The sequence below is a fragment of the Mastomys coucha genome, unplaced genomic scaffold (assembly GCF_008632895.1).
Source record: "Mastomys coucha isolate ucsf_1 unplaced genomic scaffold, UCSF_Mcou_1 pScaffold5, whole genome shotgun sequence".
Taxonomy (NCBI): domain Eukaryota; kingdom Metazoa; phylum Chordata; class Mammalia; order Rodentia; family Muridae; genus Mastomys; species Mastomys coucha.
In genome coordinates, this window is record NW_022196911.1 from 77871121 (window position 1) to 77888917 (window position 17797).

The 17797-nt window shown below is 41.6% G+C and overlaps 2 protein-coding genes across 2 annotated transcripts; both read left to right on the forward strand.

Moving 5' to 3' along the window:
• Positions 1–3393: 3393 nt before the first annotated feature.
• LOC116077958 (C-C motif chemokine 12-like) lies at positions 3394–4929 on the forward strand. Its single transcript, XM_031352852.1, has 3 exons — positions 3394–3515; positions 4138–4255; positions 4631–4929. Exons 1-3 carry the CDS (start codon positions 3443–3445, stop codon positions 4734–4736), a joined length of 297 nt encoding a protein of 98 aa, XP_031208712.1. The 5' UTR covers positions 3394–3442; the 3' UTR covers positions 4737–4929.
• A 10089-nt stretch (positions 4930–15018) lies between these two features.
• Positions 15019–16590, forward strand: LOC116078275 (C-C motif chemokine 8-like). The gene is made up of 3 exons (XM_031353351.1): positions 15019–15137; positions 15851–15962; positions 16337–16590. Exons 1-3 carry the CDS (start codon positions 15062–15064, stop codon positions 16440–16442), a joined length of 294 nt encoding a protein of 97 aa, XP_031209211.1. The 5' UTR covers positions 15019–15061; the 3' UTR covers positions 16443–16590.
• The last annotated feature ends 1207 nt before the right edge of the window (positions 16591–17797 follow it).

The following is a 17797-nucleotide window of genomic DNA, read 5'->3' on the forward strand; positions in this document are numbered from 1 at the left end:
CACCAATTGGAAGAAATTATCTGCAAAAACATTTATCTAAAAAAAGGATTTGTATGCAAAATATGCAAAGAGTTCTTAAAAGTCACCTACAAGTTCCACACATATAGAAAGGTTAGAATTTGACAATAAAATGCATGAATAAAGATGGAACAGAGTTTGAGGGAGCAGTCAACAAATGACGGGCCCAATTTGAAACCCCATTCCATGGGAGAAAACCAACCCCTGATACGATTGATACTCTGTTATGCTTGCAGACAGGAGCCTAAAATAACTGTCTCTTTAGAGGCTTCATCCATCAGTGGATGGAAACAGATGCAGAGACCCACAGCCAAACATCAGGCAGAGCCTGGGGAGTCATGTGGAAGAGTCGGGGATGGGTGGGATAGATAGAGCAAACCAGAGGGATCAAGGACACCATGAGAAAGCCTAATCATTAATGATGGGCCTGTAGGGGCTCACAGAGGCTGAACCACCAACCAAAGAGCATGCTGGGCCTGGACCTAGGCCCCCTAGATAATTAGTAGCAGATGTACAGCTTGGTCTTCATGTGGGCCCCTAACAATTGGAGTATAGGCTGCCTCTGACTCTGTTACCTGCCATTGGATCCCCTTCCTATAGCTTGGCTGACTGGTCGGGCTTCAGTGGGAGAGAGCAGGTTTAGTCCTGCTGGGACTAGATGTCCCAGAATGGGGTAGCACCCAAGGGGAGATAGCCCTTCTCTACAGAAAAGGGGAGGGTGGAATTTGTAAGGGTGGGACTGGGAGAAGAGGTAGGGCATGACTGGAATGTAATTTTTTATTAATTAATTAATAAAAAATCAAAACCAATCATGTAAAGACATCACACTTACATCTCCTGCAGTTCTTTACCATAGCAATGAGTGGTTGAAAAGGAAATTTTGAAAGCAACTAAATTCGTAATAGTCTCAAAAAAGAGAATTAAGAGTGAAGGAAGAAGATGTTAGGACCATACAACGAAGTTAGCAAACACAGCTTAAAATAAATTAAAGCAGACATGAGGGAAGGAAAATTCATCTTAGGTTCATGGGTCAGAGGACAATTTTCTTAGGATGTAAATACATCCCACAGCTATCTACAGACTCAAATCCCAGTAACACATTCAACAGAAACAGATGGCCACATCCTAAAATACACTGAAAATATCAATGAACTCTAAATAGTGCCTATAATCTCGAATTCCAAGATCTACTACTAATTCACAGTAACAAAAACAGTGTGGTGTTGACATAACAGGAAACACAGACCAGTGAAGCAGGAGAGAGGTCCGAGACATAAATTCCAGTCAAATGGTCCAACAGTTTTTAAGAAGAATGTCAAGTGTAGTGAATTGTTTTCCTCCAAGAAATACTTCTGGGAAAATTAGATATTCTCATGCAGAAGAATAAACTTGGGCCATTTCCCACCACCATATGAATACTTAACTCAAAATGTATCAAAGATGTAATTTAAAATCCGGAACAACTTAGAAGTTAACACAGGACAAAGGTTCAAGGTGCTGGACTTAAAGAATTTCTGACTATGGCTCTCAAGTCATGAGGGACAAAAAAAAAAAAAAAGCCCACGAGTTAAAATGTTTTCAGCATCAAAAGACAGTATCAGCAAAATGAAAAGGCAATCTGGGAAAAGGGAAGAGGAGCTTGCATTTCGTAATGAATTTGTATCCAGAACAGAGAACATCTGCAGCTCAAAAGAAATTAATGACTCAAGTCAAACATGGACAAAACATTTCTCCAAAGAAAGTATACAAATAGTTGATAAGTCCACGGAAATAAGCTCATCGCCAATAAACATTACAGAAACGGAAACCAATGTCATGATGGCTGGCTACTTCCCATCTACTCAGATGTCCACTAGAGTAGACTGGATGTAGCAAGTGTCTCAACAATGTGGAGGGAATGGAGCCTTGTGTGTGGCTGCTGATACTGTCAAGTAGAACAGCTCTGTGGGAAAGTAGTGTAGTTAGCTCCTCAAAATAAACAAATGCATGATTACCATACAATTCAGCAATACAACTTCTGGATATTTACTCAAAGAAATTGAAAGTAGGTGTTGGTGAGACTCTTGCCCACCCATGCAGTTGAAATACTATGACTGAAACATGAAAAGTAGCTGGGTGTTTGTGAATGGATAAGCGTGCTGTGTCATACACCTAGTGTGGGATCTTATAAGGCCACAACAGGATCTCTTCACTATAAGGTCATCCCCTCCTAGTGCAGATCTCAACCTACTGAATGATATCACCCATTGCCAGATCCTCCACTGCAGAATTCCCACAACTGGAGGACCCCGCCCCCTCTCATTCCAAGATCTTGTACTCACTACAGGATCCTCTCACTGCAAGATTCCATACACTGCTGAATCAACTCCACTGTGGAATCCTTCCACTACATGATCTCCCTCATTGCAGGATCCCACCCACTTAAAATCGCATCAACTACAGAATCAGCATGTACCGCCCACTTCTCTAAGACTCTAGGACTTTCAGACTTTCAGACAACAAGCTAAATGAAATGATGCACTTCTATAAACTCAGCTATTTGGAAAATCAAGACAGTAGGGATCACAAGCCCAAGGCCAGCCTGTTCTACAAAATTAGTTCAAGGCTTATTGGGCAACTAAGTAACCTCTATCTCAAAAGTGAAATGGAAGAAAAAATGAGAGACGGACAGACAGAAATGAGGTTGGGGGGTGGGGAGACAGGAAAGGAGTGCTGGTCATGCAGCTGTAGTAGTGTGCTAATGCCCAGAATGTGGTAGTATATATGCCTAGCTTGTGGTAGTGTACATGCCTAGCATGTACAAGGCTAGACCTAACGTGTATAATGTGGTAACAGGAGGAAGAGAAGAATGAGGAACAGAAAGAGATGGCTGGCAAGTTCTGAGGAATGACCTTGTCATTTCTTCAGGTTTATTTGGAGACCAACTGAGTTCTGAGAAGCCCATCTGCTTTAGGATAGCAGTGGTCTGGCGTAATAAATGCCAAAAGCAAAAACTTAGCCTATCTCCAACCTCCTGACACCCTCCAAGAGGCAGATCCTGGCCTCTCTTTACCCCACTGTGGCTTCTAGTTTCCTTTCTTCCATAAAGATGTTTTTTCCTTTTCAAAGAAATGAGAACCCCTATCCAGTGAAGTCACTTCCCCCATATTGCTGGCCTCAGCTGAATACCTTTCCCCCCCCCTCTGTTTCGCGGTCTAAACTAGCAGTAGACAGAAACCTTACAGCTTCCTTCTGGCTAAGAGGAAATCACCCCTGGTGTCCCCATGCCTACTCAGCACCATCCTGAGGCTCTTACTTCATCCTTCCTTCTGTAGGATCCTGTTAGGCTCCTTGCATCTTATAAAAGTCATATGGAACTTCCAGAGGAGCAGAGACACTGGCTCCTGACTCCTCTAGCTTTCATTCTGAAGCCTTTGACCTCAACATGAAGATTTCCACACTTATATGCCTCCTGGTCATAGCTGCCACCATCAGCCCACAGGTGTTGGCTGGACCAGGTAAGGCTTCTTCTCCTTTCCCAATCTTTCCACACATTCCAGAGCTGCTGCATGGTCTGCAGTTTTGCAGATGGAGAGGCTCAGGTTACAAGAAGAATTGAAGAGAGTCATTTGCCAGTGATGTAGTGAGCCAGAACCAAGTGCCCTGTGATGTCTCATGACACCAGCTCTGGGACAAGATGTCGAATGCAGCCTCTACAGATATTGCCCTCTCCTTGTTTGGAGAGGTGACACAGAAGTGGCTCTGTGATGAGAAGGACATCTCAGCAACAGAGGAGTGACAGATAGGATGGCTTGAAGAAGAGTTTGGGGGGTCATGGTCCAGAGTGCCTTCAAGAACAGCAGCCACATGTAGATACTGGAGATTCTTCTTAAACTCTAAGCTCACAGCAGCAAGGTGGTGGACAGCAAGTTTTTAGAACTTCTTTTCCTGTGTCAGAAATTGATGAGATTTTTCCATACATAGTTAACAGCAAGTGCTTATGCTGTAATATTCTGTGACGGGGGCTCTAGATACAGAAGTTGGGAACCGTAATTCTTAGGTACAGTCCAGCATTCTTCCTTCCCTTGTGAGAGCACCCTGCAATGTCTCCTAACTCTTTCTTTGCAAAATTATTTTCAGATGCGGTGTTCATCCCAGTCACCTGCTGTCATAATGTCGTTAAGCAGAAGATCCATATCCGGAGACTGAAGAGCTACAAGAGAATCACAAGCAGCCAGTGTCCCCGGGAAGCTGTGATGTAAGTTGACCACGTCCAGCACTCCAGACTAGTTTCCTGTCTGAGGAGCAAGTGAGAGAAGTCTGGACTCATGGTCCTAAGTTAAGCAGATATAGCATCTGGTCCCCTCCTCACCTAGAAAAACAAAGCCCATTGGAGAATCCATATTTTTCATCAGTTGGGAGAGATTGCACCCAGTTCATTTAGCCAGGAGACTGGAGAGATTCAGCTAGAAGAGCAAGAACAGAGCTTCTTCCTGAGTCTTTCTTTCACCTTTTTCAATCTTCTCTCCTGCCTCTTCATCTGTGGAGAAGTAGAAGAGGTCTACAACCAATAGGCCATGCTCTGAATAGAACCCTCAGAGCACCTTGTCTAACCATGTCTTCTCCCCTACAGCTTTAGGACTATACTGGATAAGGAGATCTGTGCTGACCCCAAGAAGAAGTGGGTTAAGGACTCCATAAATCACTTGGATCAGAAGTCTCGAACGCGGCATCCTTGAACCTTCACGTCTAAGCTGAGCGTTCCAAAAAAATCTTATGTATTTTCCCCTGATGTTTCCCATGGGCAGTGTGATAGTTATTTATTATGATACCTCAAGAGAGATGCTTTTAATAATTTAAACACAAACTTGCTTAAATAATATTTAATGGTATTTAAGTTATATTTGGGCCAATTAAACTGAATTTAATTTATGAACTGTATATTTATTTTTATAAAAACTGGGTTAAATTCCTGGCAGAATGTCAGAGTTCCCTCTCACACCTGCCCGTGGGTTAGTGAGATCCATCCATAGTGCATGATACCCACTTTTGTATTCTTAGAGGATCAGTGTTTCTTCTAGTGAAGCGTGTTCTTCCTACTGCTATGTTCAGTGTTGTTATATGGTTATGGTGTTTTCAAAGAAAAATACATATGTATTCTTAAGTACATTCTGCTAATTTTGGGTCATGTTGAGCTGGAAGGAAAAAACCAGCATCAATGGGTACAGTGTGAAGGACCGTCCTGTAGGAATGTCTTTTGGCTAGGTGGGACCTGCTGAAGTTCATGGAGAATGAGGCAGGACATGACAGGCCCTGCAATCCCTCTAGCTCCAATCCTTCCATTACCTACCCACAGTCATGAGCTTCTCCAAGTCCATTTCTTTTCTCATTTCACCTTTCTTTTCACAGAGTCCCTTTAATGGCCTCTTGGGATGGTCTTGAGACTTTTCTAACTACAGGGCTTTCCCCATGAAGTGAAGTCTGAGGCCCAGAGTAGTAATGTGTTAGGGGTGAAACCAGATTGACAAGGAACACTAGACATCTATGTGCCACATCTATTTGGGATTTTTACAAGAGTACCTTTGTGGAAGGGCTGTGGACATGATAGGCTGTGAATGCACAGTGCTCTTCTGAGATGTCGAGCAAAGAGGGAGGGTACTGAGTCGGAGAGAAAAATCAAAGCAGCTGCACACCTCAAATATGGAGGAACTGGTGGTAGGCATTAGAAATAAAAGGTTGCAACCTTGTTGTAGGGACTCCTTAACTTCAGGATAGGAAAGCAGCAAGAATACAGTAGATGGACTCAAACTATAAGGGAAAGAACACACTGAGAGGTAGTAACAGAAAGAGTTGCCAGGTCTGAGCACAGGATACCATGAGGAAGAGAGGGCCTAGGAGCAGCCACTTCAGTGGTTCAAGAAGACTTTAACAATCTAAGCTGGATCTAGCAAGAGTGATGTTCTAAATAAAATATAGGTAGAGTAATGCTGTGTGGAATGCTCTAGAGGGGAAACAAAGGACCCTGGATATGATGAACTCATCCCTCAGAGCCTCACATAGCAATTTAAGGGGCTGGCAGTTCTTCAATGTAGAATAAGTTTACTTGTTTTATGACCTGAATGCTTGTGCTCCTTTAAGATTCATATTGTAACCTAGTCTTGTCCCTTTGGGCTGTGTGCATATTGTATGAAGAAAGTAAGGTGACTTGCTTTACAAGTTTAGATAGAAGGCTCAAGCAACCCAACATGGCCACTGGTAGGGCAACTTGGCTGCATCACAACACAACAGAAAATCAGAAAGGATGCTGTGTACCAAAGGGGTGGACACACAGAATGACCATTATGCTTCATCACTATACCTTCAAACCACTCCCATCCTTGATCCATTCACAAGGATGAGGCTACCAACACCAAGTTTCGATAAACTCAACCCCAGTACATAAAGGTTCGTCTTCCATCTCACCATCATCAACCATGCTAGGAACCAAGTTTCCAGCATGTATCCTTTGAGGGACAGTCACATACAAACCATAGCATGCATTGTGATAGGATTAAGAGGCAGGGCCTTCAGTAGGTGACTGAGTCAGAGGGTGTCTGTTTTCATTAATGATATTAATGTTAATAACAAGGCTTGAGGAAATTGTTGTTCCCTCTTGCTATGACAGAGTACACAGAAGATGTACAGATCAAGTCCTGGCTAGACTAGACACCAGGTCTACAATTACTTTGATCTTCACCATATCCAAATCCAAAATTTGAGTAATTAATCTTTCTTCTTTTAAATTATTATGTCTAAAATATTATGTTTTGTAACAGGAATTGACTGATATAATTGTTATGTTATGATGTTAAATGTGCTACCCAAGCTCATGTGTTTGAGCATTTGGTCCCCAGCCAGTGGCATATTTAAGGGAGATGATACAACCTTTAGGGAAGGAAGTAAAACCTTTGGAGGTGAGTGATGTGGAGTAGGTCCTTGGAGGTTATAGTCCACCTTGCTTCCTGTCTGCTAATGAAATCTATCCAATCACAAGGCCAAATTGTTCATGTCACAATACCATCCAAACACTATGACAGATGGCACTCTCTTGAACTGTGAGCCAAAATAAACACATCCTCCCTTAAGTTGCTTCTGTTAGGTGTCATAGGAAGGTTTCAGAATGGGCAGAGAAAACAGATCAGTGGGTGAAGTACTAACTAAGAGAATCTGAGTTCAGATCCCAGCCCCCCAGCTCCTACATTAAAAACCAATCTTCAACTCCAGAGGCAAGAAGAGTAACTAACTGAGGTAGTCTTTGTCACCCATTCAGTCTCAAGGCCAATCTACTTAAAGGGAAGGAATTCTCTTCCTGGGAGTCTCTCTTTTCCACTTATGTGTCCATCTGTGATGTATATGTTTGTATATATCTGTGTTCAACATAAACCTAAATCAGCCAAAAGAATGAGAGGAAAATGAGAGTAGAGTATAAGTAAATGATAGAGAAAACCAACAAGACTAAAGGTGGGTCTTTGAAAATAAAAATAAAAGCAATAAACCTTCATCTAGAACAAACACATGCAAAGGGCAAAGGCACAAATTACTGTCAGAAATGCAAGAAGAGCATCTTTACTATTGCCTTAGTAAGAATAAAAGACTATCAAGAACTCTTGGTCCAAAACCTGAAATCAGAGGAAAAGCTACTCAATTTCTTGAAATACAGACTCTGCCAAAACTCACATAGGGAAGTAGAAATAGTCAAGATTTGTCTTTATCTATTACATAAGTCGGATAAAGAACCTCCAACCCTGAAAGTACAAGGGTCTCCCAAATTATACCAATGAATTCTACTGAACACTGAAGCTACAAATGGCACCGATGCTCAACAACTTGTTCGAAAACACAAAAGCATAGCCGACACTTGCAAATGCACTTCAAGATAAACATAGACAGAGAGAGAGAGATGTTGTGCTGTGCTGAGATTACAAGAAGAGCCAATATTATCATCTGTTTACTCTTTGCACCCTAGTAGAAGCCAGATAATATATCAAGCAAAAGATCCATGTATCAAAGCATGATCCATGTATATCCTGGCCCTCCCTGGCTACCTAGTCTAGCTGAAGAGGGTCATCTCCAGCTTCAAAGAGTGAAAGAGAAAGTGATTGAGGTAGACATGCCAATGTCAGCCTCTAACCACAGACAAACCCTACAGGTGAGCATGTTCACACATGCACAAGCAAGCACTGGTGTAACACATACACACACACAGGGTGGGGGGAGGGAAGGAAGGAGAGAGGGGGGAGAGAGAGAGAGAGAGACTCTAAACTATTCAAAAATTGACTACTGTAACCTATCACATCAAACAACTGAAGAATCAGAGGTCACATGATGCTATCACTAGATCCTGAAAAGCATTGAACAAACATGCAAAATTACTTGTCAACACACTTGGGACAGAAGGAAGCTTCTTCAGTCTAATGAACATCTATGATGGTCTGTAGTGAATTTCACACTCACTGCTGCTAAAGTAGATGTTCTTCTCATAAGACTGAGAATAGCAGAGCACAACCATTGCAGTATCCCATCAGTGAGAGCCCTGACTGACTCATGAGACAGAAAGGAAAACAGAAAGATACATAGATGGAGGAAGGAAGTTAAGCTGCCTTTAAGAAAAACATGTTTGACTTCTGCAGAAAATCACAGAGAATCAATGACAGGTATAAAAAAAAAGACTCTTACAATTTATGATTGCAGAAGGATTTCAGAATGGACAAAGGAGATGGAATCAGTGAGTAAAGTCCTTGGTGCTCGAACATGAGGCTTAAGTTTGGATCCCCAAAACTCCCAGATTTGATTTAAAATAAAATAAAATAAACAAACAAAAAAAAAAAAAACAAAAAAACAAAGCAGACAAGGTATGGCATCCATCTGCAATACCACTGCAAAGATGGGAGGCAGCTGGTAGATTGTGGAGTCTTGCTGGCTATCCAGACTACAAAAATATCAAGATCCAGGATCGGGGAGAGACTTATACATCTCAGGTGCACACAGGTGTGCATACAGACACACAGATCCACACAAACAAAGGTCATAAAGCACAAAGATTAATGTCTAAGATTCTATAGCCTTCCTGTATATCAGTAATGAACAGTTCAAACTGAAATTAATGATACTATGCCCCTTATACTGGCACTAAAAACCAACTACATTATACTCAGTCTAAGGAAAAATGTGAATATACTTATGAGAACAACTACAAACCTTTGTGAGGAGAAAGAACTGAGCCAATGGAAAGATCTGTGTTCATAGGAGGGAGACACAGTCAACACTCTCAGTCGGCAAGCTCTTCCCCAGAAGAGCTCTTCATTCAACACAATTATAATCAAACTAACCAAGCTCTTTGATGGATATTGGCAAGGTGGTTCTCAACTGTATACAGAGAGGTGAGTTAACACAATACTGGAAAATAAAGTCAGAGAACTCATGTGGTCGAGACTCACCACGTGGTTACAATCACCAAGGTGTGTGGGGCTGATGATATAATAGGAAATACATCAACAGGACAGAAATAGGTCCACACGAGCTGCCTTTGAAAAGCAGTGTGGACGATTCAAGGAAGAAAGGATGTTATTTTGAGCAAATGGTGCTTTAACAAATGTGAAAATTTTAAAAAGGGACCTGTTTTCACACACACACACACACACACACACACACACACACACACACAAAAGCTATTAAATGCATGCTAGATATAAGTGTATCTACTGCTTAGAATTCAAAACTACACAACTTCTAGAAGGTAAGATGGAAAAAGGCATAAGGTGGCTGTCTTAGTGACTTTGTTGGGACAAAATACTCTGAGATAGATGCTGCACATGCATGAAGCATTGACAAACACATCTTAAAGGAGAGAGGGTTTGTTTTGTTCTAGCGTTTCAGAGCATATACAGTTCATTATGGTGAAGCAGACATGGTTGGAGGATCATGGGGTTGGACTACATACTACATTGACAGCATAGAAGCATAAAGAGGAAGTGGGCCTGGCAACAAAGCCCCAAACTGCACTCAGTCATGTGCTTCTGCCAGCAAGACTCAGCCTCCTAAAGTTTCTAAGGTCTTTCTAAACAAGGCCACAAGCAAAAGTTTGGCCCAGGTGACCTAATGAAAAGACACACCATGTGTGTTCCCACTTGCTGTCTGTCCCTGTGATAAACACTGATCAAAAGCAACTTGGAGGAAATGATTCATTTGGCTTACAGTTACAGTCCATCATTGAGAGAAGCCAAAAAACGGGAACTCAAGGCAAGAAGTGAAGCATAGACCACAGAGGAACACATTTTACTTGTTTGTTAAGTCTGACGGGCTCAGCTACCTTTCTTACACAGCCCAGGCCAGCCTGCCTAGGGTTGGCTCCTTCTGCATCAAATTAGCAATCAAGAAAGTGCCTCAAAGACATGCCCTCAGGCTAAGCTGATGAAAACACTGCCTTTCTTAAGGATCCCTCTTGCCAAGTGGGTCAAATTGACAACAGATGCTAATTACAATATTCCACTCTTTGAAGACTTTCATCACTTCCTTTCTTGTTTGTTCCCAATATTTCATGTTAAAACCATCACATAAAACCTGGTATAACTTTACAGGTTTTATCATCTTTTTTAAAAGTTCCAACAATGTAGCTTTAAAAGTTAAAAGTCTATTAACTGCAGGTTAATTTAAAACTGAAACTTAGCTATCTTTTCTCTTGCTCCAAGAAGGAAAGAATCTTTGCACAGCTACAATCAAATCAAAGTAAACCAAGATTCAACAGTGTAAATAGCTCAACGTCTGCCAGCAGGGGCTCACTCATGATCTTTTGAGCTCCAAAGGAGTTGCACCTCTCCAGCTCTGCCATCTGCAGCATACACAGAATGTCTGGTAAGCTCAGCTTGGCTCCATTCCACACCTGCTGCTATCCTTAGTGGAGGTTCCATGATGATGAAATCTCTAATATTTGGGGCTCTACACTGAAACTGAGGCTGCACCGTTCCCAGTTGTTTCTCTCCTATCCTCTTCAAAGACAACAAACCTGACACATGGTACTAAGCCCCAAGTTTTGTCCACAGCCCCGTCATGCCTGGGGATTCCAGGACACTCCAACCCTGCCACACAGTGCCAATCCTCATGCTTTCCATGCCTCCTGCTTTTATGCCTCAACTTTAACACTTTGGATGGATGTTGATGAATTCTGTCTGGTCTTGGACATTCTTTGACATAGTTCTTTGGTCCAATGGTTTAGTATAAATTGGCTATTAAAATTCTATTTGTTTAGATGTCCTTTCATCTTTCAACACATTCTGTTTATTTTTTTCCCAGATCATTGAGCTTGGTCATTTGTTAGCACTCAATTTTCCTCATTGCCATTCTTCTGTCAGTACAAAAACAAAACCCACAACACTCACCTCAAAGGGAAGAAGGAATTATTCTGGAGATAAATGTAAGTGAAATACAAATTCATGTTACCTCAAAGTCCATTGTCCAAGGTGGTGACAGTTTGGTGAAGTTTTTACAAGCAGCAGAGGTAAGAAACTCACAAATAACTACACTTTTTAAATACATTAAATAGTTACAGCAAAGTAGAAAAGGTGTCTGCTAGGGGCTTCAGATGCTGTCTGATGCTATTCATAGCTTTTAGTTGGTGGAAATTAGAGTTCTGGTAAGTTAGAACATTCCAAAAGGTTTCAATCTGTCAGCCATGGGATGTTAGGTCCCACCCAGATGTGGGCAAGCAATGGTTATTTAGGATGCTAAAGATAGTTCAAGATAAATTGGAGTTAGGCTCTAGACTTGCAACATTCCAACCTCTCTACAGCCGTTAGGTCTAATCAGTTTAGTTTGACAGTATAATACCAAAGTCAAGAAAAGAGACAATGCTTAAAAGCTACCAGTTAGCATTCTAGAAGGCCTTATGATTAATTACATTATCTCAAACTTGAAATCCAAGCAAAGAATCCTCTCCCTCTCTTTCTTCTTCTCCTCTCTTCCCCTCCCCTTTTTCCTCTCCCCCCTCCCCTATCCTTCTCTCTTTCCTGCTCTCTCTCTTGCTCTCTCACTCACTAACTCACTCGCTCACTAAACTAAGTACTTAGCAATAGAGCAAACTATCAATGGTTGGGCTTTTTAAATTTTTTGCTTTGTTTTTTTTTTTCTGGGGCAAAGCCAATCTGTCCCTAGAATCTCTAAAAATAATAGAATTATAAAATCTGTAGTCAATTTTCAAGATCACTGATTTTGGAATGCCTATGAGGACATGTGTGCACTCATATATATGCATGGCACAAGTTCTGCCTTATAAAGAGTATCCCAAATCTAACCAGAGAGTGTTTTATTGCTGTTCTTATAGCATTCATGCCTCTATTGTACCAACTGACATGTCTCGCCAGGCCAGCATTGTTCACAGCTCACTGTTCACAACTAGCATCCACATATGAGAGCATGATGTTTAGGTCTGGGTTACCTGGATGGCATCTAACTCCATCTATTTGCCCATTAACTTCACGATTTTGTTTTTCTTAACAGTTGAATAATAGTCCATTATGCAAACATGTTACATTTTCATTGGGTTGTTTTCAATTTCTGAATATCGCGAATAGAGCATCATTGAACACAGACACGCAAGCATCTCCATAGTAGGATAGAGTCCTTTGGGTGGATGCCTAAAAGTGGTATAGCTGGATCATGTTTCTAGGATTTAGAAGAACCTCCACACTGACTTCCATGCTGGTTGTACCAGTTTGAATTCCCATCAGGACTTTCCCCCTTTCCTTATATGCACTCCAGCACTTGTTGTTATTGCTTTTTGTTTGTTTGTCTTATACATTCTTATCTGAGTAAGAAAACTCTCCAAGTAGTTTTGATAATTTTGATTTGAATTTCTCTGATAGCTTAACTGAAATGCCCTCTTAATGTTTAATTTTTTTATTTCTTTTGTATTCTGGCTACTAACTCTCTCTCAGATGTATAGCTGAACATAGTGTCCTGTTCTGTAGGCTGCTGCTTCAATTGAATAGGTATGTTCTTTGCAATGCAGAAACTAAAATGGTTTCATGTTGTCCCTTTTGTTAATTGTTGGTCTTAATGTCTGTGCTATCAGGACTGTTAGGAAAGTCTTCTCCTGTGCCTATGAGTTCAAAGATATCTCTTACCTTCTTCTCTATCAGTTTCACGATTTCAGGTCTTATATGAAGCCCTTGATCCATTTGGAGTTATGTGTAAGTTGAGAGATAAGGATCTAGCTTGACTCTTCTGCATATGGCTATCCAGTTTAACCAGCACCATTTGTTGAAGATGCTGTTGTTTCTCCCATGTGCATTTAGTAAAAAAACTAAATGTAGTCTTCTTGATCTACAATGACAATTGGGTATCCCAAGTGCCTAAGCTCAAGATTCCAACAATATCCCCTGTTCCCCATTTCTATGTTTCTTAAAACATTTTTTTCATGTTTAGATATTTTGAAAACTGTCTTAGGCATTTGAAATTCTCTTTAATATTTTCTAAATGACAAACATCATGATAAATCATGTCTTCAGGGAAGGTTCAAATGAAGACACCATGCCCTTAGCCCATCAGGCTTTCATATGTCTGTTTGCCTTCTCACACTTCAAACCTTGCCTGAAACAAATCTTCATTTCAAGAAAAGATTCTGTAGACACAGGAAAAATAATGAGTTGGATTAAGGAGTATGATGACTCATGGCGTGCTGAGGAGTTTGGCCTTGCTAGCTTTTTTTAGGTCATGGTGTCTTCTTGATTGTTATAACTTTAGATATAATGTACTACTGTGTGTTGCATTTAAATGTTGTATCTGGCAGAGAAAAAAAAACCTAGAAAATCATGAAATATTAGCCGTTAGCTCATGGTGGCTTAATATATCGGATATAATTCAGACATTGATTCCTGAGTGGTTTTGCTAACTATATCCCTCACTTGAAGATTTTCATCCTGCCTACTAATCAGGAAGCTTTGCATATACTAATGCGGAATGAGCCTGGGGATGACACTATTTGGCCTCCACACACATTGAACAGGATACTTGGCCAACAGGGTTGTTGTGAATTGAAGTTCCCAGACAAAAGTCATACATATATTAAGGATTCTGCAAGGAAACAGCTCTGGGATGTAGAGAGCTATGCTCCTGCAGGATGCCACCCACTGCAGGGTCCCTACTACTGCAGGATCCACACGTGGTGCCCAGTTATGCAGGACTTTCAGGCTGAGCCAGATATAGTAGAGCAACTCCATCATTACAGCATTTGTCAGACTGATCTGGGAGAATTACAGAACAAGGACAGCCTGGGGAACAAAGTAAGTTCTGGAAGAGCCAGATCTACTTAGTCCTCATCTCAAAAACTAACTAATTAACTAACTAACTAACTAACTAAAACAGAAGGGCTGAGGTATAGCTGCTATTTAGTGGTAGAATAATTACTTGGCTGTCATGTGCAAGGTTCTGACTAACATGTAAAATTCCTAGTAATAAAAGAAAAAGGAAGAGAAGACGGTAGAGAAGGAGTCTTGAGTCTGCCACTTTTTCAGGGTTCTTTGGAGCCCATCTGGGTTCTGAAGAACCCACCTGCCTTAGGGTTGCAATAGCGTAGTGTAAAAGGGGGCCAGGGGCAAAGATTTAGGCCTATCTCTGGCCTCCTAGCATCCTCCAAAGGGAAGCATCTGGCTTTTCTTTACTCCATGGTAACCTTGGTTTCTATTCTTTCTTCTATACAGATGTTTTTCATTTCAAAGTTTCAGAATCCCTGATCCAGTGGGACCACTTCTGCCATGTTGCTGGTTGCAGATGCTTGCCCTTCAGTTTTAAGTTAGTCAAAGATTTTACCATCTTATTTTTGCTGAGCTCCCTTTCAGCTGCCAGGAAATCACCTCATGATCTGATGACTACTCAGCATAACAGAGATCTTACTTTCATCTTCCATTAGGCATGACCTTGTCTGCCAGACTCCCTGCTCCCTATAAAAGGCAGATTGGAGCCTCCTCCAGACTAGCAGAGTTAGACCAACTGAGAGGACCCCAGCCTTCACTCCAAAGCCATTGCCTTCATCATGAAGATCTACGCAGTGATTCTGTGCCTGCTGCTCGTAGCTGTCACTGTAAGCCCAGAAGAGCTGGCTGGGTCGGGTAAGGCATCTTCTTTCCTAAGGTAAAGGGTTTAGCAGGAACTAATATCTGAGCACAAGGCATCCCAGAACTGCTGTATGATCTGCAATTTTAAAATGGAGAGACTGAGACTTTGGAAGAAGTTAGCAAAAAGCCAGTGTGTCAAAGCTAGGCAGAGAACTAGAAGCAAGTGTTTAGATCACTGAGGCCAGGCCCTGTGATGTCTCATGACACCAGCTCTGGGACAAGATGCTGCATGTAGCCACTACAGATACTGCCCTTTCCTTGTTTGAGGAGATGGCCCAGAAGTGGCTCTGTGGTGAGAAGGACATCAGAAGCACTAGGGAATGATGTCTTGAAGAAGTGCTTTGGGGTCTTCGTCACGTGGCTTCCAGAGCCACAGCCATATGTGGATACTTGCATATGGAGAGGCTTTGTAGATTAAAACATAGGTTGATTCTAAGCCCACAGCAGCAAGATGATGGATAGCGAATTCTTACTTTCCTGTGTCAGAAATATGGGATGAGTCAAAGAGATTTCATTATAAACAGTTGTCAGTGAGGAATCCTGTAGTTCAACAGAGGACACTGACTCCTAGAACATATTCTGTCACTAGAATCTAGATACAGAACTTGGGAACAGAGACTCCTAGGTGCAGCCCAACTCTCATCTTCCCTTATCAGAGCACCCTGAGATGTCCCCTAACCCTCTTTCTTTATAAAAATTGCTTTCAGATAAGACTCCAGTCTCCTGCTGCTATAGTTTAATAAAGCTCAAGATCCCCCTTCGGGTGCTGCAGAGCTACAAGAGAAGCAACAATATCCAGTGTCCCCGGGAGGCTGTAATGTAAGTGATCCCTGCCCAGAATACACAGAGTCAAGGGAGAGAATGGTCAGGACACACAGACAAGTGAGTCAAACAAATATAGCCTCTTATCTGACTGGCTCCTTATCCACATAGGGAAACTGATTGGAAGAGGAGAAATCTGTAATTTTCCAGTTCAGAGGGATTTTCCCCAGTTCTTTTATACCCAATAGATGAGAAAACTTCAAGTAGGACATCGAGATCAGGGGTTCCTCCTCGGGGTTCTTCCTTCCACCCTTCCTCATCTTCCCCTCCTGCCAAGCAGCTCCTTCATCTCTGGAGAAAGAGTGAATGAGGTCTATCAACCTGTGGGCTATACCCTGAGCACTAGTTCTGAGCATATCGTCTCTCCACAGCTTCCAGACTAAGCGGGGTAAGCTTATCTGTGCCGACCCCACACAGAAGTGGGTCAATGAGTACATGGTGATCCTTGACCAGAAGTCTCAAGCTCTGCAGCCTTGAACTTTCACACCTGAGTTGAGAGACAGCCAAAGCTGGAAGTTCTCCCCTAATCTTCTCCAGGCAGACGGTACCTGGGCTGGGTGTGTCCTCATCCTTGTCTCTTATATGAACAACTGAAATAAAAGCTTACGCTGATTTGCAAATGTAACATGGACATTTTTATTCAAAGTGAACTGATTGAAAGTTATGGTCACTATCAGAGAGCAGCAGGCCACATGAGTGAAGATTTTCAAGGGTTCCAATGTATTATTTGTGTTTCAATTTATGGGGTTCAAGGGGAGGAAGAGCCTTGTCACTAGAGATGTTGTGGGTGCTTCTATACTGGTTGAAGATGCTTCAAGTACATAAACCGTTGTTCATCGCTCACATCTTTTCCCATAATGCATTGGCTTCTTATCATAGGCATGCCCAGTTGTGCACAGGCATAAATGGTAAATAGAGGACTCTTTCTGAAAGTTCACTTGAGGTTACATTTCACCTCATTGTCAAATGGTCTCGATCATCCCCAGACTCTGTTCCAGATTGTGTTTGACTAGAAACAAAGCTTATCAAGGGATAACTAAGTGGAGCAATTTATTCCATGGTTTAAACCCTTTTGCAGTTGAGGGTGCTGGGTTGCTAACAGGTTGCTTGCTATACTCTTCAGAGATTGGGTTGTGTACATAGCTCAAACCAAGTAGAGTCCCGAGTTGCTAAGATATTCCCTATGCTGGCCTGCCTCACCTTCCCCCTGAAAGACTTTGTTTTCCTAATTCATCGAGAGCTAGGCCCTCTGTGTCTGACACATTTACATGTAACACACGACAGGAACATTATCAGTATTAGTATTAGTCCCAGTTCTCCAGAGGATCAAAGCCAACAGAATGAATATAAATATATACATATGTATACATGTACATATCTATATATACATATGTACATACACGTATATGCTTACACTATTGTCTTTCACTATGTAGACCAAGTTGTCTTTCAGTGATTTTCTCCCACCAGGGAGATCAAGAAATCAATAGTTGCTCATCCATGAGGCTATGTGCCTTGGCAGTTTCATTCTCATGCCAAAGCCTGGAAGATTCCTTAAGAACCAGTGCTCTTCCTTGCATGGTGCAAGTCCGAAGAAGCTCATTCTAATATCAGTAAAGGAATCAGCAGCAGCAGTCTAGATAGATGAACTTGCCAATGAAAGTGAAAGCCAAGTAAGAAAAAAAAACTTTCCTTCTTCCATACACTTTTGTGGGATGACACTGTGTCAAGTTGACAACCAAAACTAACATCAGGATATCTAAAGTTAAAATAATCAAGACCCATCATGACCTAAAGAAGTAAATGTAACAGAAGAAGGAAATCAGCATCTC

Excerpts from the sequence above, each read along its gene's own strand:
- LOC116077958 (XM_031352852.1), top strand. The coding sequence starts at position 3,443 with ATGAAGATTTCCACACTTATATGCCTCCTGGTCATAGCTGCCACCATC. Across the intron at positions 3,516-4,137 it reads ACAGGTGTTGGCTGGACCAG|ATGCGGTGTTCATCCCAGTC; the intron begins GTAAGGCTTCTT and ends AATTATTTTCAG. Across the intron at positions 4,256-4,630 it reads TGTCCCCGGGAAGCTGTGAT|CTTTAGGACTATACTGGATA; the intron begins GTAAGTTGACCA and ends TCTCCCCTACAG.
- LOC116078275 (XM_031353351.1), top strand. The coding sequence starts at position 15,062 with ATGAAGATCTACGCAGTGATTCTGTGCCTGCTGCTCGTAGCTGTCACT. Across the intron at positions 15,138-15,850 it reads AGAAGAGCTGGCTGGGTCGG|ATAAGACTCCAGTCTCCTGC; the intron begins GTAAGGCATCTT and ends AATTGCTTTCAG. Across the intron at positions 15,963-16,336 it reads TGTCCCCGGGAGGCTGTAAT|CTTCCAGACTAAGCGGGGTA; the intron begins GTAAGTGATCCC and ends GTCTCTCCACAG.